Source organism: Symphodus melops, assembly GCF_947650265.1.
Source record: "Symphodus melops genome assembly, chromosome: 2".
NCBI lineage: Eukaryota > Metazoa > Chordata > Actinopteri > Labriformes > Labridae > Symphodus > Symphodus melops.
In genome coordinates, this window is record NC_136692.1 from 2,972,795 (window position 1) to 2,995,745 (window position 22,951).

The window sequence follows — 22,951 nt, forward strand, 5'->3', positions numbered from 1 at the left end:
AATGTACTTAACAGTCGTTTTTTTTAATTGTTTGAACTGTATGGCCCCAACCTCTTTGAGTCCCCTCCAGTGCAAGCGGCTACTCCCGGATGGAGACGGGCTCTCAGATATTGTCAGATGATTGAAACGTTGGCTAATTCGACGGATGCCCACAAAGTCAGACTACAGGGTAAGACCCCATTTCATGTACCAGCTGGTAGCCTGACCCTTGTGCCTGTTACATGTCTGTCAGTCCCTCCTCAGGAGCAGGTTGAATTTTTAGTAGAACCCCTAGGGTTTGAGGAGGGTGTCCTCCCTGATGGGCTGTTGGTCTCTCCTTCCTTGGTGGTAGCAGAGAAAGGGGTAGCATACATTCCTGTCACAAATGTCAACCACACTGATGTTTGGTTAACCCCCCGCAGGGTCATAGCTACTGTTCAAATGGTCACTGTCTTAACAAAAAATGACCCCCACATAGATCTTTGTGTAGATGCTGGCTCTCATGAGTGTACAGCCTAAGTGTCTTCCCAGACGGCCGATGTTAGTGAGGAACTAAACCTGCATGATGTTCCCTTAGAGGGGTTGACGACACAGGAGCAGTCCCAATCTAAAGCTCTCTTAGCGAAGTACAGCTCCTGTTTTGCTAAAAGTGAGGCCGATGTAGGATGCACTGACCTGATTCCGCATGAGATTCTTCTTTTGGATGAGACTCCGGTGCGCCAGCCATATCGCCGTATTCCCCCTTCCCAGTACGAATTGGTAAGGGCCCATATCAAACAGCTGTTGGATAGTCAGATAATCAGGGAGAGTAGTAGCCCGTACTCGTCTCCCATTGTACTGGTTTTAAAGAAGGACGGGGGTATTAGGATGTGTGTCGATTACCGGCTACTAAACGCAAAGACAAGGAAGGATGCTTATCCACTGCCAAGAATTGAAGAGTCCTTGGATGCCCTCTCCGGGGCACAATGGTTTTCTACTATTGATCTGGCTAGTGGGTATAGTCAAGTGAAAATGGCTGAAAAAGATAAACCTAAGACTGCATTCTGCACCCCTTTTGGATTGTTTGAATTCAACCGTATGCCTTTTGGATTATGTAATGCTCCGAGTACCTTTCAGCGTCTAATGGAACGCATGTTTGGAGACTGTCGTCATCAATCCGTCCTGTTGTATCTGGATGATGTTATTGTGTTCTCCTCCTCAGTAGAGCAACACGTGGACCGACTGGAGGAAGTATTCTCCAGACTACAGCAACAGGGGTTGAAGATTAAACTGTCGAAGTGTCAGTTCTTTCAGAAGCAAGTAAAATATCTTGGCCATGTAGTCTCCTCTGAGGGTGTGGCCACTGGCCCGGATAAAGTAGCGGTGGTAAGAGACTGGAAGATCCCTACCAATCTTTAATAACTGGGCAACACTTTTTTTTACAGGGAATTTCATTTATTTCTGGTAATTTTCTTTGCTTCCTTACGTGAATTCTTCAATGAAATAATATGCAAATACAAAACTGTGTTCCTTTTTTTCTATATGAAAAACATGAAAACTCTGTCAGTTCACAAAATAATCGAACACAGTATCCAGGAATCTTGCGACGTGATGTCCCATCTTGGCCTCTAGTATCATGTTTAAGGCACTGAGCCCATCTGTGGGCGGGATGTTGTCGGGGCAGATTTCTGTACAAACACAAACAAGTCACAAAAACAGTTGTGCATGATGTTAGTGAAGAACAGGAAAGTGGATCTGATAGACGATCGTTACCTTCACTTGAGTCGGTCATTAAAGGGGATGGCATCTTAAAACACTCGACTTGTGTCTTAAACATTTGTGCAGCAGCAGGCGAGACAGAGTTGCTCTTGCCTGGAAACAAAGATGTCAGAAAATATTATTAGAAACATTTAAATTTGTATCAAGATTATTACAGTAAATTAAACTTTAATTAAAGCTCCTGTGAGTATAACTTTTCGTTGACTATGTTGGCGCCCCCTGTGGACAAAATCTTTTTTTCAGCTCTTGTCCTGAAAAAAAAAACCCAAAAACAAACAGTTTCTTTCAACAGTTAAATGTATTACTCTAAATATAAGAAACACTGTGACTGTGTCTCTGGAACACACGTCTTTCCACAGACAATTTTTCACCCAGAGTGAGCAGAAGTGAGAACGCCGCAGGATGTCAAGAGAATTTACCTCGAGTCTGTGGGAGGGGATGATGACGTGTGTATCCTGTGACCGGTGCACGATGCATAAACAATATGCAAGAGACAGATACGACGTTTGTGCACATATTCAAACCGCTGCGATACATTTTCCGTTCTTCTCGACTCTTTTCTCCGTTCTAAAGCGTCGTGCAGCAGACTCTGTTGCTAAATCCGTCACTTTTTTTTTTCTTTTCGTCAGGACACCCCACCCTAACCCCTTCAGTCTGACACGCATTGTCAACTCCATGTTGGAGGAATGACAAGCAATTTGTACTCACTGAAAAGAAAAAGACTTCTGAAAGTGTCTTTTCCAGAGACGATTTCTTCGTACACGGACAGACAGTCAGAGCATTCAGTCGGCAGGTAGACTTCTCTCAGGTAGAACGGTTTCTCTGTGGTGAAGCAGACAAACACAGGAACATGTGAGAGAGTTTGAATGCTGTCAACAGAACGTCACACGGCATACTTTGTCCACCAAAATCCACACACACACACACACTTAAAAACACACACACATACATTTCATTAAATATTGAGTGTGTGATATTGTTTCTGGTTAATATTTTAAGAGATTTCTTTTTTTAAACAACCCTTCTTTGTGCCATACCACGTTATTATTAAGTCAATAAAGCATTCTGCTGCAAAATATATTTCAAAAGATTTCATAAAGTACCAACTTCTCTCTAATAAAGTTGTATTTTTTGTCCAATTTAATAGTTGGATTCCCATTGGATTATTTGTAAACGAAAAAATACAACAAGGCTGAATCCACTTTTCGCTCTGACACATTTTTACTTACCAATTATCATTGTGCTGTTTTCAAAAGTCACGTTGAATATGAGGCTCGAACAATCATCAAGTCTGTGAAGATAAAAGTGAAAGCTGTGTAGTACAGAAACTTCCAGACTGGTGCAGGGAGGACGGAGAGGATTTTAAACCTGATTGAGTTTCTCTGTCATCAGATTTATTAAAGGGGACGTATTATCCACCTTTTCAAACAGCCTCCTGTGCGCTAAATGAAACATCTGTGCTGTGTTTTGGTCCATATATAACATGAATCAAGCAGCAGAGGAGGTTTGTGACCCTGTAGAAACCAGCTCTCTCAGAACGCTCCGTTTGATGTGTGTATCTCTTTAAATGCAGTAAGCCCCTCCCCCTCACCCCGTCCCTCTCCTCCGCAGCATGTAACAACAAGATCAGCTTTGAGCTTCCATGGCAACTTGTCAGCATGGCCCTTGGGAAAAACATGGCTGCCGCAGTCAACGCAGGAGGGAAGTCTTTTTTTTCTCACCAGAATCCCACTGTGACATCACAAGGAGAGCACATTTAAAACGGAGCATTTTTCTCTGTGTTGTGACTTATCAATGGACACAAAACCTGAGTGTGTTTTACATTTCCCCAAAATGTCAAATAAATCCAGCCAGTCCTTTGTTTGTTGTCTGCATATTTACAGTTTGTGCTTAAAAGTCGCGATTTAAAGAATTAACCAAAGAAAATATGCTGCATTGAAATCTAAAGCTGTTAGGTGTCTGTTGAAACAGCCCAAAGAGCTGATTGTAGGTCCCACTTCTGACGAGGCAAGTAGTCAATCATAGTTCAGGATTTTGGGATAAACCCTGGCACGGGCCCAGCTTGCAAATGATTGGCCGACCCAGATGTAATCGCCCCTGGACAAAGTCTCCGATAGGCAAACAATCAACAAGGGAGGTCGCCGCTTTGTTATAATTAATGAACATGTAGCCTCGTGTGATAGTGTGTGTGATTTACATTTTCTGAGTCTGGAGAAGAGTGAGGACGTTGCTCTGGGAGGTTGCAGTGACGTCTAGCCAGATGCTGGTCATCAGGTGAGCCAGGGAGCGACTTCCTGGGATGTCAGAGCTCCCTCCGATGTACAGCCACTTCCCTAACATCTGGAACACACACAGATACACGACGATATAAAAAAAAAAGGTAGGGATTATTCCTGTGTTTTGCCACCCATGTATGCGACTGGTGTCCGTAGAGTTGCAAATATATGGATGATGCCTCCAAGTGTCCAACATAAAGATGGTGCATTTCTTCACAGATAAATAAAAAACTTACTGGAAACTACTGGTAGCCATGACGGAAAGCTATTTTTTTCCCCATTTCTCGCCATCATGTATTTGGAAATAAGCGTTTAATGATGAGAGGGCATCAGGCTGCAGCCTGTGAGCCTGAGCTCAGGGCAACAAACTAAAACTAAAAACGCAAAAAGAAGACGTGAACTTACTTCCTCAGTGCTGATAGTTATGGGTTTAACCAGACTGTCGCAGCTGGGCTGAGGAGCAGCGCTTCCCAATGAGAGAAGACTCAGGAACACAACAGCAGTGCACGTCTTCATCCTGTAGATGGCTCTGATCTTCTCTTTCTACAGATTCTTCTTTCAGCGCTTCTTCTATGCACAAACCTCTCGGTTTGCCTTCAACTCTTTGAATTTGTTCTGCCTTCCCCTCTCTTTAAATCCATGCTCTGTTCTGCCCCCCTCTCAGAGGTGTGTGTCCTCTGCTCTGTCAGCTGATGTAAGTAAAGTAAACAGTGTATTAAGGGCAGACTTTGAACTGTTGGAGGAATGTATGAAATCTTAACCGATCACATACAACAGAGAGGCTCTTATGTATATTCAGGAAATGCATAAAGTCCAGCCAGAAAAAAAAGCTTCATGTATTGTAACAGCCATCATTAAAAACATAATTCTACCCCTGAACTAAAAAAGACGCAGCCATGTTTGCACAAAGGCGTTTATTCATTTCACCGATTTGGTAGATTTTAATTAACTTACCTTCTCTCTCATGTTTTGTTACGTGGTTCAGCTGTTTTATAATCAATGTGTCATGGTGGATGTCAATCTTCTTCCTTAAATCAGCTGACAGAGCAGAGGACACACACCTCTGAGAGGGGGGCAGAACAGAGCGTGGATTTAAAGAGAGGGGAAGGCAGAACAAATTCAAAGAGTTGAAGGCAAACCGAGAGGTTTGTGCATAGAAGAAGCGCTGAAAGAAGAATCTGTAGAAAGAGAAGATCAGAGCCATCTACAGGATGAAGACGTGCACTGCTGTTGTGTTCCTGAGTCTTCTCTCATTGGGAAGCGCTGCTCCTCAGCCCAGCTGCGACAGTCTGGTTAAACCCATAACTATCAGCACTGAGGAAGTAAGTTCACGTCTTCTTTTTGCGTTTTTAGTTTTAGTTTGTTGCCCTGAGCTCAGGCTCGCAGGCTGCAGCCTGATGCCCTCTCATCTGGTGCCTTCTTGTTTCTTGTTTCATTTGATGTTGTTAAAATATCCATTTAGTATATAGCATATTAATCCTCATCATCAGTTTAGTATTCTTTAAACGCTTATTTCAAAATACATAATGGCGAGAAATGGGGAAAAAAATAGCTTTCCGTCATGGCTACCAGTAGTTTCCAGTAAGTTTTTTATTTATCTGTGAAGAAATGCACCATCTTTATGTTGGACACTCGGAGGCATCATCCATATATTTGCAACTCTACGGACCAGTCACATACATGGATGGCAAAACACAGGAATAATCTCTACCTTTTTTTTAATATCGTCGTGTGTCTGTGTGTGTTCCAGATGTTAGGGAAGTGGCTGTACATCGGAGGGAGCTCTAACATCCCAGGAAGTCGCTCCCTGACTCACCTGATCACCAGCCTCTGGCTAGACATCACTGCAACCTCCCAGAGCAACGTCCTCACTCTTCTCAAGACTCAGAAAATGTAAATCACACACACTATGACACGAGGCTACATGTTCATTAATTATAACAAAGCTGCGACCTCCCGTGTTGATTGTTTGCCTATCGGAGACTTTGTCCATGGGCGATTACATCTGGGTCGGCCAATCATTTGCAAGGTGGGCCCGTGCCAGGGTTTATCCCAAAATCCTGAACTATGATTGACTACTTGCCTCGTCAGAAGTGGGACCTACAATCAGCTCTTTGGGCTGTTTCAACAGACACCTAACAGCTTTAGATTTCAATGCAGCATATTTTCTTTTGTTGATTCTTTAAATCGCGACTTTTAAGCACAAACTGTAAATATCAATGGACACAAACCCTGAGTAACCTGAGTGTGTTTTACATCCATCCATCCATCCATTTTCTGCCGCTTATCCGGGGCCGGGTCGCGGGGGCAGCAGTCTAAGCAGAGACACCCAGACTTCCCTCACCCAACACACCTCCTCCAGCTCTTCCGGTGGGACCCCAAGGCATTCCCAAGCCAGCCGAGAGACATAGTCTCTCCAGCGTGTCCTGGGTCTACCCCGAGGCCTCCTCCCGGAGGGACATGCCCGGAACACCTCCCTAGGGAGGCGTCCAGGGGGCATCCGAACCAGATGCCCGAACCACCTCAACTGACTCCTCTCGATGTGGAGGAGTAACGGCTCTACTCCGAGCTCCTCCCTGGTGACCGAGCTCCTCACCCTATCTCTAAGGGTGCGCCCAGCCACCCTACGGAGGAAGCCCATTTCGGCCGCTTGTATCCGAGATCTCGTTCTTTCGGTCATGACCCAAAGCTCATGACCATAGGTGAGGGTAGGAACGAAGATCGACCGGTAAATCGAGAGTTTCGGCTTAGCTCCTTCTTCACCACGACGGACCGATACAGCGACCGCATGACTGCAGACGCCGCACCGATCCGTCTGTCGATCTCGCGCTCCATCTTCCCCCCACTCGTGAACAAGACCCCGAGATACTTAAACTCCTCAACCTGGGGCAAGGACACCCCACCGACCCGAAGAGGGCAAACCACCTTTTTCCGGTCGAGAACCATGGCCTCAGATTTAGAGGTGCTGATCCTCATCCCAGCCGCCTCACACTCGTTAGCGAACCGCCCCAGTGCACGCTGGAGGTCCGGGTTCGATGGAGCCACATCATCTGCAAAAAGCAGAGACGAGAGCCTGTGGTCCCCGAACCGGACCCCCTCCGGCCCCTGGCTGCGCCTAGAAATTCTGTCCATAAAAGTAATGAACAGAACCGGTGACAAAGGGCAGCCCTGCCGGAGGCCAACGCGCACCGGGAACAGGTCCGACTTACTGCCAGCAATGCGAACCATACTACTGCTCCGGTTGTACAAGGACCGGACCGCCCTTAGCAAAGGGCCCCGAACCCCATACTCCCGGAGCACCCCCCACAGGGCGCCGCGAGGGACACGGTCGAAAGCCTTCTCCAGATCCACAAAGCACATGTGGACTGGTTGGGCAAACTTCCATGAACCCTCGAGAACCCGCTGGAGAGTGTAGAGCTGGTCCAGTGTTCCACGGCCACGACGAAAACAGCATTGTTCCTCTTGAATCCGAGGTTCAACAATCAGCCAGATCCTCCTCTCCAGAACCCTGGAGTAGACTTTCCCAGGGAGGCTGAGTGTGATTCCCCAGTAGTTGGAACACACCCACCGGTCCCCCTTCTTGAAAAGAGGGACCACCACCCCGGTCTGCCAGTCCAGAGGCACTGTCCCCGACCTCCACGCGATGTTAGAGAGACGTGTCAACCATGACAGCCCCTGCACATCCAGAGACTTAAGATACTCAGGGCGAATCTCATCCACCCCCGGAGCCTTGCCACCGAGGAGCTTGCCAACTTCCTCGGTGACTTTGGCTTGGGTGATGGACGAGTCTACCTCTGAGAACTCAGCCTCTGCTCCCTCGGTGGGAGATGTGACGGTGGGATTGAGGAGATCCTCGAAGTATTGCTTCCACAGTCCGACTGCATCCCCAGTTGAGGTCAGCACCTCCCCACCTGCACTGTAAACAGTGTTGGTGAAGCACTGCTTCCCCCTCCTGAGGCGACGGACGGTTTGCCAGGATTTCCTCGAGGCCGACCGAAAGTCCTCCTCCATGGCCTCCCCGAACTCCTCCCAGGCCCGAGTTTTTGCCTCCACGACCGCCTGGGCTGCGGAACGCCTGGCCTGCCGGTACCCGTCAGCTGCCTCAGGAGTCCTATGCGCTAGCAATGCCCGATAGGACTCCTTCTTCAGCTTGACGGCCTCCCCTACTTTTGGTGTCCACCACCGGGTTCGGGGATTGCCGCCACGACAGGCACCAGAGACCCTGCCACCACAGCTCAGAGCAGCTGCTTTGACAATGGAGGTGGAGAACATGGTCCATTCGGACTCAATGCACCCAGCCTCCCCCGGGATCTGTGAAAAGCTCGTCCGGAGGTGGGAGTTGAAGACCTCACTAACAGAGGGTTCAGCCAGACGTTCCCAGCAGACCCTCACTACACGTTTGGGGCTGCCGAGTCTGACCGGCTTCCTCCCCTGCCAGCGCATCCAACTCACCACCAGGTGGTGATCAGTTGACAGCTCAGCCCCTCTCTTCACCCGAGTGTCCGAGACACACGGCCGAAGGTCAGATGACACGACCACAAAGTCTATCATCGACCTCCGGCCTAGGGAGTCCTGGTGCCACGTGCACTTATGGACATCCCTGTGCTCGAACATGGTGTTTGTTATGGACAAACTGTGACTAGCACAGAAGTCCAATAACAGAACACCACTCTGGTTCAGATCAGGGAGGCCGTTAATCCCAATCACCCCACTCCAGATCTCACTGTCGTTGCCCACGTGAGCATTGAAGTTCCCCAGTAGAACAATGGAGTCCCCAGTCGGAGCACTGTCCAGCACCCCTCCCAGGGACTCCAAGAAGGCCGGGTACTCCACATTGCCGTTCGGGCTGTAGGCCGAGACGACAGTGAGAGACCTGTCCCCTACCCGAAGGCGCAGGGACACGACCCCTCCCGGGGGTGAACTCCAACACCTGGCGGCTGAGCTGTGGGGCTATGAGCAAGCCCACACCAGCCCGCCGCCTCTCACCGCGGGCAACTCCAGAGAAGTAGAGAGTCCAGCCCCTCTCGAGGAGCTGGGTTCCAGAGCCCAAGCAGTGCGTGGAGGTGAGCCCGACTATATCTAGCCGGTACCTCTCAACCTCCTGCACAAGCTCAGGCTCCTTACCCCCCAGTGAGGTGACGTTCCATGTCCCAAACGCCAGAAGCTGCGTCCAGGGATCCACATTGCACCCGACCCCTACGGCTTCCTCTGTGGGTGGTGGGTCCACAGGAGGACGGGCCCGCATCCTCTTTTCGGGCTGAACCCGGCCGGGCCCCACGGGCAAAAGCCCGGCCACCAGGCACTCTCCTGTGGGCCCCAACCCCAGGCCTGGCTCCAGGGTGGGGCCCCGGCTCCGCCATGCCAGGCGACGTCACGGTCCTTGTTCTTATTCCTTTCATAGGGGTGTTGTGAACTGCTTTTGGTCTGACCCGTCACCTAGGACCTGTTTGCCTTGGGTGACCCTGCTGGGGGCTCAAAGCCCCCGACAACATAGCTCCTAGGGTCATTCGGGTGCTCAAACTCCCCCACCACGATAAGGTAGCAGTTCAGGGGGGAGGTGTGTTTTACATTTCCCCAAAATGTAAAATAAATCCAGCCAGTCCTTTGTTTGTTGTCTGCATAAGTCACAACACAGAGAAAAATGCTCCGTTTTAAATGTGCTTTCCTTGTGATGTCACAGTGGGATTCTGGTGAAAAAAAAGACTTCCCTCCTGCGTTGACTGCGGCAGCCATGTTTTTCCCAGGGGGCATGCTGACAAGTTGCGGTGGAAGCTCAAAGCTGATCTTGTTGTTGCATGCTACGGAGGAGAGGGACAGGGTGTGGGGGAGGGGCTTACTGCATTTAAAGAGATACACACATCAAACGGAGCGTTCTGAGAGAGCTGGTTTCTACAGGGTCCCAAACCTCCTCGGCTGCATGATTCATGTTATATATGGACCAAAACACAACACAGAGGTTTCAAGAGTCTGTTTGAAAAGGTGGATAATATGTCCCCTTTAATAAATCTGATGACAGAGAAACTCAATCAGGTTTAAAATCCTCTCCGTCCTCCCTGCACCAGTCTGGAAGTTTCTGTACTGCACAGCTTTCACTTTTATCTCCACAGATTTGATGACTGTTCGAACTTCATATTCAACGTGACTTTTGAAAACAGCACAATGATAATTGGTAAGTAAAAATGTGTCAGAGCGAAAAGTGGATTCAGCCTTGTGGTATTTGTTGGTTACAAATAATCCAACTATTAAATTGGACAAAAAATACAATTTTATTGGAGGAAAGTTGGTGCTTTATGAAATCTTTTGAAATATATTTTGCAGCAGAATGCTTTATTGACTTAATAAAGAACGTGGTATGGCACAAAGAAGGGTTGTAAAAAAAAAAAGAACAACTTTTTTCCTCTTAAAATATTAGACCGCGTGTATGTGAGTGTGTGTGGATTTTGGTGGACAAAGTCTGCAGTGTGACATTCTGTTAACAGCATTCAAACTCTCTCACATGTTCCTGTGTTTGTCTGCTTCACCACAGAGAAACCGTTCTACCTGAGAGAAGTCTACCTGCCGACTGAATGCTCTGACTGTCTGTCCGTGTACGAAGAAATCGTCTCTGGAAAAGACACTTTCAGAAGTCTCCTTTTTTTAAGTGAGTACAAATTGCTTGTCATTTCTCCAACATGGAGTTGACAATGTGTGTCAGACTGGAGGGGTTAGGGTGACGGAAAAAAAAAATGTGACGGATTTAGCAACAGAGTCCGCTGCACGACGCTTTAGAACGGAGAAAAGAGTCGAGAAGAACGGAAAATGTATCGCAGAGGTTTGAATACGTGCATGAACGTCGTAGCTGTCTCTTGCATATTGTTTATGCATCGTGCACCGGTCACAGGATACACACGTCATCATCCCCTCCCACAGACTCGAGGTAAATTCTCTTGACATCCTGCTGCGTTCTCACTTCAGCTCACTCTGGGTGAAAAATTGTCTCTCTGCGTTCACACAGCCTAAACCTCCTCGAGCAAATATCAGGAGATTTTTAGGAGTTTTCTGAAACTGTGGAAAGACGTGTGTTCCAGAGACACACAGTCACAGTGTTTCTTATATTTAGAGTAATACATTTAACTGTCAAAGAACACTACTTGTTTTCATGTGCAGGACAAGAGCTGAAAAAAAGATTTTGTCCACAGGGGGACAACATAGTCAACGGAAAGTTATACTCACAGGAGCTTTAATTAATGTTTAATTTACCGTAATAATCTTGATACAAATTTAAATGTTTCTAATAATATTTTCTGACATCTTCGTTTCCAGGCAAGAGCAACTCTGTCTCGCCTGCTGCTGCACAAATGTTTAAGACACAAGTCGAGTGTTTTAAGATGCCATCCCCTTTAATGACCGACTCAAGAGAAGGTAACGATCGTCTATCAGATCCACTTTCCTGTTCTTCACTAACATCATGCACAACTGTTTTTGTGACTTGTTTGTGTTTGTACAGAAATCTGCCCAGACAACATCCCGCCCACAGAGGGGCTCAGTGCCTTAAACATGATACTAGAGGCCAAGATGGGACATCACGTCGCAAGATTCCTGGATACTGTGTTCGATTATTTTGTGAACTGACAGAGTTTTCATGTTTTTCATGTAGTAAAAGGAGCACAGTTTTGTATTTGCACATTATTTCATTGAAGAATTCACGTAAGAAAGCAAAGAAAATTACCAGAAATAAATGAAATTCCCTTTAAAAAAAAAAAAAGTGTTACCCAGTTATTAAAGGAGCAGCACTGCACAACCGATGCCCCGACTTATTTACCTTTTTCTTCCATTTCTTACGAGACCAGGTCGAGACAAGAACAAGACATGAAGGGATGGAGTCTTTTAGGTTGTGTTGATTTTGGCGCCCCCTGCTGACAAAGCTGTTGTTTGAATAAGGGATCAAATCTGAAGAATAATTTTGAAACGCTTTCGACTCTTTTTCTTGAGAGTAAGAAAAGTTTCAGCTCCCCTCTCAAGTTACAGTTTTTTCATGGTTAAATATACGTGTATGTGCGCGTGTGTATGTCAGTGTGTCCTTTATGTGAAGCCTTCTGGTATATTTCAGATCTTTGTAATATTTGCAATAATAATTGGGCAAAAAAAGAAAGAAATATTGAAGGTATTTACGTTACTTCTGCAAACTAAAAAATGGTAAGAGGTAAATTTGTTTGAGAAAAACGAGGAAAATATAAACTAGTGATTCTGAATAAAGTATTATATTAAATATCGACATAAATCAGTTAAATATTAACACAGAGCTCACAGACTGTGGACCCTTGATTGAACTTTTAGCTGGCTCGGTTTGCTTCACTTACTGTAAGATTCAGTGCACTTACTGTTAAGGTTTGTTTGGTGTTTTTTCTTTTTAAGTCAAATAAAACTTTGCCCTCCCTTTCACACACTGATTACATCAGGCGCCGTGCTCGAGCAGCTGTTTATCCCAAGAGTGAAATAAATGAAATAATGTGGAGATTAAAATAAAATAAAATCAGCTGATTTGAGATCTAATCACTGACAGCCTCATTCATACAATCAACGTGTTTATAAGACATTTTGCTGGACTGATAAAAACTGTGCTGCGATTTTATTTTTCTGACGACGACTAAAATTGCTGCATCTAAAATTAAAATAAATAAATGTTTGCACATTGACACTCACACCCGTCGCTTTCGGCGGGCCATAGGGGGCTGGGCCCCCCCACTTGAGGCACAGATCTTTTTTTTTTTTTTTTTTTAATTATATTATCACATTCAAATTACTGTATGTTGCATTCTTTATCAGTAAACAATTAAAAATATAAAGTAATGGTGTGATTGTGTTTGATGGGAATTTACACTGCAACAGGATATCACGGACTGACTGAAAAGAAAGTTAAACTACGTACACGATGTAGCCGACATCACTGTAGCCACTCCATGTTAATAATAAGAAGAAAATAAACGCGTGAGTAACATTTTTTTGATCCAAGAAAACAAAACAAAATAATCTGAAAAAGATAAGATTCTTCACCCCAACAGAAACATTGAAGTGGTCGAAGCCGAAGAACATGCAGTGGATTCTGAACTCTTTCAGGAGCTGTAGATAAACCGGAGGACACTCGACCAATGATTTCCAAATATTCATCCCAATAAAAGACAAACAGATTTATCAAAAGTGTGTTTTTTTTTAATTTGAACTTAAACTGAGAGTTCTCTTACGTCTTCATACAGGACAAGAACAAAAAGACAAACAAATGACAGGAAAAGATCTAAACCTGCTCATCATCTCTGAGTAATCGTTGCAGCTCGGAGGGCGAGCCGTCCGTCTGCAGCGATGGCGAGGATGAACGACAGCAGGGCGGAGTATTGAGATTGATTGACGGGGGGGAGTGACAAGAAGCATCGATCACTCTGCGACACTGGTTTTGTGGTCAGTTTGCCTTCTTCATCTTCATCTTGGAGGGAGACTTTGGGGGCAGACACACAGACACACACAGACACACACGGAGGGAAAGAGAAACCAAAGGGGGGGTGAGCACTACTCCATGGCCTCCTGGTTCTCTTGGTCTGCACTGATTTCCTCGCTCGTCTCTTTGCCCTCCTTGCTCCTCTTGCTCTTCTTGTGTTTGTGCCTCCTGTGGCTGTCGCCCTCCTCGCTGTCATGCCTCCTCCTGCTACTGCTGCTGATGGAAATGTGAAGGGTGAAAGTGTGGGAAGGGAAAAGGAGGTGAGGAAACAAGAGGGTAAAGTGCAGGAAGGGAAGATGATGAAGGAAAGGAGATAAAAATGTAGAAGGAGAGAGAGGACGGATGATAAATGGGTGACCGAGAGAAAAGGTGACGTTAATAAAGAAAGGAGGTCGATCGCACTTTTCACACATGCTCTCCTGAGGATTTCAAGTTAGCCTTCGCATGAAATCCTCCTGAGTTGTGATTCACACTCATCCCCTCACAGCGTGATGTTTTCCCTGTGCGGCGGAGGGGAGGGGGCCCGATATGACGTTAAAAAGAGACGACAGAAATCCCGGTGGGCAGAAGCTCCAGAGCCCAGAACAAAAATGTGACGGTGTTTTTGACGTGCAAATACTCAGAGTAATCTTTGACTGTCAGAGTTTAAAAAAAAAAAAAACACACACACAGAAGTGAGCAGAGGAGAGAAGGGAGCAGCTTTGTTACTGGTGTTATGAATGAAACACCTTCACACTGACTTTACTGTTTGTGTGAAAAGTCTCCTCTGTATCGATACTAAATGACGTTTCAGAATCTTTTTTTTTTATTGCCAAGTTTACACATACGAGGATTTTTTCTTTGTGTACGAGTGCAAAAGAAATAACAAGTATAAAATAACAAGTACTTAAATAAAAAAATGAGATGTATTCACAGGATTCTGTGGTTGGACGTAAAAAGAGATGTGAGTAGCAGACGGAGCAACAGAGTCCGCTACACGACCCTATAAACAAAAATATTGATCTTTTTGCAACGCTGCGTTCAGTCCAGCAGAATGAAAACATCAGAGAAGAAAATTCTGACAAACAGAAAACGTAACGCAGCCTCACTCGGACTCTACGCACAAAATGCGAGGGATCTGGCAGGAGAAACACTCAGCTCCTCCGGGTGATATCAGGAGTTTTTACAGCTCTGATGCTACGATAGTAAAACAGTCACGTGGTGCAGGAGAGATGAAAATGATTGGAGGATGCATTTGTGTACCTGCGGGAGGACTTGTGACGCCCCTCCTCTTTCTCTCGGTGCCGCCTCTCTCTGTGTCTCTCCTCCTTCTCCCGGCTCGCCCGGTCCCGATGCCTCTCTCCGTAAGCTCGCTCCTGGTACTCACGGTAACGATAGCGCTCCTCTTCGCTGTTAAACATTAGAAGAATAGAAGCTTTTGTTGATCGTGGATGTTCGAGTGAGAAGAAGAAGAAGAGAGCTTCGATGACATCAAACGGCTCTCTCTCTCTCTTTGAGCATGGGCGTTCGACTCTGTCTCACCTGGTGTAGCCCATGGCTGACGGGCTGTGCTCCCTCTCTCTCTCCCGCTCATGTGTCCTCTCTCGTGGCCTTTCTCGTTCCTTTTCTCTCTTGTCGTCTCGTCTGTAGTAGTCCCAGGGTTTAGACTGGTCCATCATGGGCGGCCAGGGAGGAGGAGCTCCGGTCATGGGTGGAGGGTATCCACCTGAGCAGGTAAAGAAGAGGGACGCATTACACCGGGTTTAAGCCTTCAAGGTTTCTCCTCTTTGTGCAAAACCTGAAAACCACTAAAACCATCAAACGTGTGGGGAAAAACACGGACAGGTCAACGAGCAGGTTTTTCAATATGTCAGATTCTTAAGAGCTGATTTTTTTCACAACATTCAAATCAACAGACTGGAAACACTTTCTAAGCGAGGATGAGCGCAGTGGTTAGTGCGCGCATCCCGTATATGGAGGCAACCCATATATAGTCCTCAACGCTGGCGGCCCGCGTTCAAATCCGGCCTGCGGCTCGCTCGCTCTCCCTGATTTCCGTCTTTATCCACTATCCTGTCTCTCCAATAAAGTCCCAAAAATCTTTAAAAAAAAAAAAAAAAAAGAGAACCAGGTGAGGTGGTAAAAGTTTGTACCTTGTGGGAACGGGTAGGGCGGGACTGAGCGCCCGTCATAACCTCCAGGGTGACCGCTGAGGAGAAAGAACAAAGACAGCATGTTGGAGAGAGAGAAATTAAAATATGAACGAGTCCTTGTTTGTTTCTGTTGTGTGACGCTGCCAGACATCGTGCGGTCTGCGGCGTGGACGTGTGTGTTACCTGTCCATAGTGGGGATCATAGCAGGAGGGGGCCCACTCGGCGGAGGAGGAAAACCAGGAGGTGGGACAGTAATGGGCAGCCCTGCATGAGAAGAAAGAGGGAATACTGTTCGATTAATGACGGCTGCTTCTACTCTAATAAAACCAAGAAGAGTTAAGGTGACGAGGAACTCACTAGGCGGGGGGATGAGGGGCGGCGCTGTGCTGACGTTGGGCGGCGGTGGGAGGAAAGGAGGCGGGGGGATGTTTGGGGGGAGGGGTCCGGGAGGGAAGAAGGTGGGAATCTTAGCTGGAGTCGGCTCAGAGTCGGATTGTTCGGAGATCACCTGCAAGAGAAGGGAGAGGCAACGTGTCAATTTGAACTTTTCTTTTCTTTTTTTTAACGTTGCCATAACGATCAAATTGCGGTTGGTTGGCTGGAACGTGTACCTGGATGTTGTTGCCCTCGAGGTTGTGTCTGCGGCGCCCTTCGACCCTGCTGATGGTGGCCGTCTGTCCTCCGATCACATCGATCGTACCGCTCGTCTTCCTAGAAAAAAAAAACAAAAAAAAAAACATGAACGAGCTGAAACTTCTCCACAGACGTCACAGTGAACGTTACAAAGAGGACGATCACGACGCATTTCCCATCAGGCCTTTTTGCAGGGACAAAGGCCGTGCACACTTACGTATAATAGGACATGTCCTGAACAGGCGGGCCAGTCCACTGAGGGGGAGAGATCCTACCATTTTGAAACAAAGGAGGGGGGGGGGGAGAGAAGAGAGTTACATCGGCCCTGACACACACAAGCAGTCCATGGGAGGGTTAAAGGGGGACACCTGGAGACCAGCAGGTGTTTGAAGACACCGTTTCCATTAACATGATGAAGCTACGCAGAGCAGCTTCTTCATGTTTAGAATCTCCTCATCTGACCCCGACACATCAGGCAGCACACAGTTCAACAAAATCAATGTCACAACACCGGACTCGACGCGTGTTTGGATTTCAGGATTATCAACAGATTTATAAGAAGCAAACATTTAGTGAAGTCTGAACTAAGATTCAGTCAAATCTGACGTCTGTAGAAACTTCAAGTTCTTTTAAAAAACGCTCTGACTGAAAAATAAAATGTGAACAAGTGAAGATGAGAGCAGAGGTGTTACCTGGTGACCTGACTGACTGCAGACTTATACATGCTGGCAGGAGTGAAGTCAGGCTTCGAGGTGTGGATGGGTAAAATGGACATGTCCTTGTCGTTGCCTGTCCTGCCCTGCTGAACCTTCAAAGAAGAAGAAGAAGAAGAAGAAGAAGAAGCACGTTAATGAATTTCATGATCAGTGACGCTGCTGGCAGAGGATGAAAAAACCAGAAGCGCATTGCAATGTGGCATTTAGATACTCTCAAAGTTGTGTTTCATGGAGAATTTAAATAACGCAGATTTAAAATATAAATTATAATAACGATGTCCTCTCTCTGTAATGTCTGCCTGTAAGCGTCTCTTCTCTCACCAGGTGAGCCTCGTGCAGGGAGGCTTCTCACTGATGACTCGTTAATATTAAGACACTGCAGAATGACGTCAGCTTTACAGAACTTATTTAGTCTGTTTTATTGAGATATTTTAAGGTTTTAAAATTCTACATATTGTACGATTAACACATGACCTGTGTTTGCAACATCGCTTTCCTGAATCCAAAATAAACCCTAAAAATATATATATTTTTCCTTTCGATGTTAGCGGACAGCTCGCTTAGATTCATTTGACCGCATCAGCATATGAAACGTGCACACGCTGAGTGAGAAAGCATTGATCAAGCCCTTAATTAAATAAATAAGTAATCTGACTTTCCTCAACGTTTACAGCTAACTTAACTATTGAGTGTGCAGCTTTAATTCCGACAGAGACCAACGGACGGGAGGGTAAGAGATTTGGTTGTAACGCATGACGCTTCTCACTGTGATCTTGCTCGTCACGGAGCCGACAGTGGAGACCTCCAGGCCCATGCGCAGCCGCTTCTGTTTTTCACAGTAAGCCTTCCACGTGTCCTCATTGAAGCCGTAGTTAAAGTAATCAGACAGATCCGCTCCTGGAAACACAAACGCAGAAATCCTTTTTTAAAAGTACTGTTCATTCCTTACAACAAACATTTTAGAAGCCAAACACACACACACACACACACACACACCTGGCTTCCTCCAGGGTTTCTCCTCAAACGACTCCATGTCAGCCTCCAGCACCGGGACCCCGTTAATGTTTCCAGGAGCTTCCAGATCCACTCCCTTTAGTTTGGCTGCAATTAAAAATAAACGTGTTACAGTTTATGATCTGTCTTTGTATAATTACCTGTGTTCAAGGTGTTTTTATCCGGTCACCTTGTCCATACGGTCTTGAGCCTGTCGTCTTTATGTTGAGATTGACGGGCGGCGCTCCGTACGTTCTGAAAGAAAGAGAAAAAAAAGTTCTAAAGCTGCCACAAACGACATGAGACGCAGCGCCGACGTCTGCAGGACCTACGTGTATTGCGGCGCTCCAGTTTTTATGTCTCCGATGGTGACGCGGACGTCATCGTCGTCGTCATCACTGTCGCTGTCACTGTCGACATCCTCGCCTGCTGCTTCCCCCGTGGCCTGACACACACACAAACGCATGTGTTAAGATAACCTCGAAGGGAGACGCTACATCCCTCAGGAGGAATACCAGTGAGAGACACTCGGATGATGACCATGCAATGTATTTACCTCGGAGGCAACGCCGTTCCCTGTGGCGTGTTCGGTGGCGTCTTCTGTGGACGCATCAGCAGGTGCACTACAGACGAAGAAACATCAGAGATAGTTTACAGATGTCTTTGCTCTTTCGGGAGCTGAAGCTGAACCATTTTTTATTTTTTTTTGCTTTTGATATCTTTGTAAATAAAGGTTTGCAGTTTATGAGTAGAGGTATGAGTTTTTACAAACCAGCAAACACACATCAATGTGTTCACAGGTGTTAAAATCAAAGTTACATACTCGCTTGATGCGTTTGGTTTGGCCTCCTCGTCCTCATCTTTACTCTCAGACTCATCTGGGGGGAAAAACACACAAAAACAGTTATTTAAACAGCAACCAGACACGGAACAAACTCAGCCACTGCTCCATGTTCAACCCCTTCAACCAAATCAAACACTCAGTGCTATTTAAACACATCGAACAGGTGTTTCAATCGTGTTATTGTCACTCATACTGCTGCGCTAATAGCTTAGCTTCAGAGCTAACTATAAAATTATCGCCATAGCAACAAGGAGTTACCGCTTTACTTTGATGTTTATTCTCACAGCAAACACTTTAACACGAGTCTAATTCATTCAGGAGTTGTTTTGTGTGCGGAAAGCCCACTTTTTGTTGTTGTTGTTTTGTTTTTTTTACCTCCATAGAGCCATTCCTCCTCCTCATCACCGGCGCTAGCATCAGCGGTGCCTGTTTTGTCCGCTTCTTCGGCAGACATGTTTTACTACACACGAAGAAGAAGAAGAAGAAGACAACTGATTTACACGAACTGTTTCACTCTCTCCCTTCAACGGGGAGCCGCCCTTTAATAAAGCAAAACACAAAAAATTGCATCCATAGATTTATCCCAAAGCCTCTGCGAGTACCGTGCACACCCCGGAAGAGGTTGCGATGAACGTCCCGCTCAGGTCAAGGAGAGATGGAGCAGAAAACATCACAGCGCCCCCTAACGGAGGAGGAGACACACTACGTTTATTTATTTATTCCTTTACTTAACAATATCCTGATCGGGAATTAAACAGAAAAAAACTGAACCTGCGGTTGGTTGGTAAAACTGAAAAGTCTGCATTTAAAAAAATGTATACTTGTATACAAAAACGTAAAATATCTATACTGTATATTTTCTTCAAATTTTGTGTGTACAGGTTAAATAATTACAAAAACAGAACAAGAACATGTTGTGCACACAAAATAATTAAAATGAACTACCAATATTTTAATATTTTTGTGCGTACAACCAGTTATTATGTTAAGATATACTGTATATATATTTATTTTTTACTTTTTGGGACTTTAGGGGAACATCCACACGAAACAAAATAAATGAAATCAAAGTGAATATAAAGAAAGAAGATATTTGACACATCAGGGGTTGAAAGAATAGATAACTTTGTGACTCGTGTACTAGTGCAGCTAAGAACGATGATGTTCAGACAGGCTGATGGATAGTCATGTCCACCTCACTACCTGATCTGTGTTTTACTGTGAAAATGATTATTCCTGGAGCCTTTTTGTTTGTTGCTGTTTTTATTAAACATTTATGTTGTTATGCTCAATGTGTAAAATAGGCTTGTTTGAGGTTATACTTATGAGAACTTAGTCGTCTGAACCGACAAAAGTTATTGTTGCAGACGATTCAGTCAATCTTGTACTTTTTTGAGGAATGCATTGAGATTCCTTCTGAATGTGGTTTATAGGTGCATCTCTATGTGCCAGTCCTTCCCTGCAGCACCCTCATCAACTCTAAGTTACCTTTCTGTATCGTTTCTATTATGTCAGTAGACTAGAAGCAGTCATTTTACATTTTTCACCTTTCTTGTGGGGCAAAGACTTGGATCTATTATGCTACGTTGGCCTGCATGCGTTGGGTGCAGATGCCTTAAAAATGCTTCCGTCCCACCATCGGACACAATTCATAAAAGCCTGCTTTGTTGTCACTGTTGTCGCTCCTTTTCCCCCCCCTGTGTGCTGTGTGCAGGCCAGGGGCAGGCAATGAGGACAGGGAGTGGTGGAGGGAGCTCGGTGTGGATTATTTAATTATTGGGCCGTGAAAAATGAGCCGCATCATGCCGCACACCTTTACCATGTTCAGTCAAAGTAAACATGACTTTCACAAAGTAGTGTGACTGAATCCCATGACTCCCCTAAATAAGATAAGAGCAGTCACTCTATGACACAGTTGTTTAGAGACTGCTGATCATTTGGACCCCCCCGGGGCCTTTGCTTGCTGATTCAGGAGCCCATAACCCTCTCAAACTGTGAAGATGAGCTCCATGACCAGTCTGTATTTCAGATAATAATGAAGAATAAAAACACGAGAAACAGCACACTTCATCAAAATGTGGAGACCAGTTCTTAAAGATGTAAATATCCATGTGTCTGCCGCTTTGTTTAGAGGTGCTATATGAAACAGGATCAAATTATCGTGACTATTTTTGTGGTGTCGAGCTAAATGAATCAAAGGGATGCCCAATATTTGATCAATCTGCCTGTTTTGTGCTCTTTATTTACATGGTTCAAACACATCAGTAAAAGAAAATGCATTAACGTATAAGGAGAACCAAACAGCCAACAAACCGCCGCTCTTCAGGAGGTTTTTCCAAAGACGTCAAGAGCAGTCGAGTCCCTTTTTATTTATAAAGTTTGTGTTGTGTTGTTGCTCATAGAGATGCACTCTGCCTCCCTCCATATGTTTATGAAATCAAGCAGCTGGCCGGCTCATTACACACATGATTGCTGCTGCGGTTCTGTTAATGCAGCGAGGACTGTTAATGCATTTATGGCCACTGACCAGTTAAGTGGAGGCCACTTAAGTTTTGTCAGAAAGCGATGAAGGAGATCCGTGGAATCTCTCACTCTGGCTTTTCACCACCACTTAAGTCATTATCACTTCCTTATTCAGGGGTGATTATACCGAGGCGGGACGACAGTCACACACAAATGGTGGAAATGAAAGGAACAAGCATTCACACCAGTAATGCGTGGATATTTACATTAGCATGCAAGAACACAAACATTGATTCGTTTTCATTGAGCGTGAGAAAAGCTCAGGGATTCAAATCACAACTAACCACTGTATCACACTGTGTGCAGACTTGTGTGTGTTTACAGCACACTCACACATAAACACACACACACACATGCAGGGAGGCAGCAGAGAGAGAGGGGGATGCCAACGGTCTCTCAGTTAAACCGATCATGGAAATTGCATTTATCTCGTTCAGTCTGCCTCTCAGCCTTGTCTCATTTACAGCCTTCTACTCCTCACACATCCGCCTTTGTCATCAACGTTTCCTCCCCTTTTTATTGGTTAGTTTACGCTTTCTCTGACCATCTTATATTTTTATAATCTATTTGCTGTCTGGGTTTGCTTACCAGAAATACAGCAGGTACACTTGGAAAGTATACTAATTCAGACAGCATGAGGATAAACTTTATTGATCTCTCAATGGGGGAAATTCGGATGTTACAGCAGCTCCAAAAAACAGTAAAACAGGGAATATAAACAGCATCAATAGCAAAAAAAGAAAAAAGAACAGCAATGAGCAAGTTTACATTAAATAAATAAAGGGGTTAAAAAAATTCAATAGACCTAAATAATACAAGGCATAATCACTATGTTCACTTTCACTCGTGGAAAGACAGATAAGGTATTATAAAACACACACAGTGTGTAACATCAATGATAATGATGATTCTCATACAGAGTCATGTGGCGGTGATGCTGTTTAACAGTCTGATTGCAGATAAAGGACCTGCGGTGGTGCTCAGTCTTGCAGGGTGGATGTCTCAGTCTGCTGCACAGTGTCATGCAGGGGGTGAGAGGGATTGTCCAGGAGTGCAGGTAGAGCTGGGCTGAGCTAAATGTTGAATTTCAACAATTTTGCTAGCTTTGTTTACATTCAGAAAACATGCCATTAAAGGAATAATGTGCAACTTTTTGATCCAGCAGATGTCATCTTTGAGCGCCAGTATGAAACCAAAACAATCCGCTGTTTGGCCACAACTCCGCTATTCTGAAGCCTCCGCTCTCGACACACCTCCAACACCTCTCCACTCCCATGAAGGAGTTATGAATTAGGACGCATTATCATCATTAAGCACCTTTAAGAGCAAGAGGGCGGACAAACAATCTGCAAACACTTGTTTCCTGCGTGGATATGTCGTCCGTGTAAACATGATGTAAACACAGCTCCGACAACAACACAGCCATCAGGACTCGAGCTTCTCACTCATTGTAGACGGTCATGACTCAGAGAGACGTTTATGCAGGATAAACTTGATGTATACTGGATTTATGTGCGAAATGTTGCACAATCTGCCTTTAATGCGATTTTAAAAATTGCTCAAATTCATTGGATTGCCGAGAAAATCGATTGTCTAACCCATTAGTTCCTCACCTCTCATCCTTGGA

General features: G+C 45.4%; 2 protein-coding genes and 2 long non-coding RNA genes across 7 annotated transcripts; 2 read left to right on the forward strand and 2 right to left on the reverse strand.

Moving 5' to 3' along the window:
- Positions 1-1,391: 1,391 nt before the first annotated feature.
- On the reverse strand, positions 1,392-4,619 carry LOC306818025 (uncharacterized protein). The gene is made up of 6 exons (XM_079335365.1): positions 4,419-4,619; positions 3,935-4,077; positions 2,967-3,028; positions 2,446-2,559; positions 1,732-1,830; positions 1,392-1,646 (listed from the first exon to the last, which is right to left on the reverse strand). Exons 1-6 carry the CDS (start codon positions 4,527-4,529, stop codon positions 1,522-1,524), a joined length of 654 nt encoding a protein of 217 aa, XP_079191491.1. The 5' UTR covers positions 4,530-4,619; the 3' UTR covers positions 1,392-1,521.
- Positions 4,620-5,847: 1,228 nt separating this feature from the next.
- On the forward strand, positions 5,848-10,573 carry LOC306818046. The gene is made up of 3 exons (XR_013778120.1): positions 5,848-5,906; positions 10,121-10,182; positions 10,540-10,573. It is a non-coding gene; the product is annotated as an uncharacterized lncRNA (long non-coding RNA).
- Positions 10,574-10,580: 7 nt separating this feature from the next.
- LOC306818041 lies at positions 10,581-11,796 on the forward strand. Its single transcript, XR_013778119.1, has 3 exons — positions 10,581-10,653; positions 11,316-11,414; positions 11,500-11,796. It is a non-coding gene; the product is annotated as an uncharacterized lncRNA (long non-coding RNA).
- Positions 11,797-13,419: 1,623 nt separating this feature from the next.
- On the reverse strand, positions 13,420-19,464 carry fip1l1b (FIP1 like 1b). 4 transcript variants are annotated; one of them, XM_079337520.1, is made up of 16 exons: positions 19,177-19,464; positions 18,781-18,835; positions 18,514-18,580; positions 18,290-18,402; positions 18,148-18,212; positions 17,961-18,065; positions 17,731-17,861; positions 16,941-17,056; positions 16,466-16,519; positions 16,227-16,326; positions 15,973-16,123; positions 15,798-15,903; positions 15,615-15,670; positions 15,004-15,187; positions 14,725-14,871; positions 13,420-13,698 (listed from the first exon to the last, which is right to left on the reverse strand). In XM_079337520.1, exons 1-16 carry the CDS (start codon positions 19,253-19,255, stop codon positions 13,554-13,556), a joined length of 1,674 nt encoding a protein of 557 aa, XP_079193646.1. In that variant the 5' UTR covers positions 19,256-19,464; the 3' UTR covers positions 13,420-13,553. The 4 variants fall into 4 exon arrangements, with proteins under 4 accessions (XP_079193646.1, XP_079193649.1, XP_079193648.1 ...); XM_079337523.1 differs by having other exon boundaries at positions 13,420-13,695; positions 15,798-15,879; positions 19,177-19,463; XM_079337522.1 differs by having other exon boundaries at positions 15,798-15,879; positions 19,177-19,463.
- Positions 19,465-22,951: the final 3,487 nt, after the last annotated feature.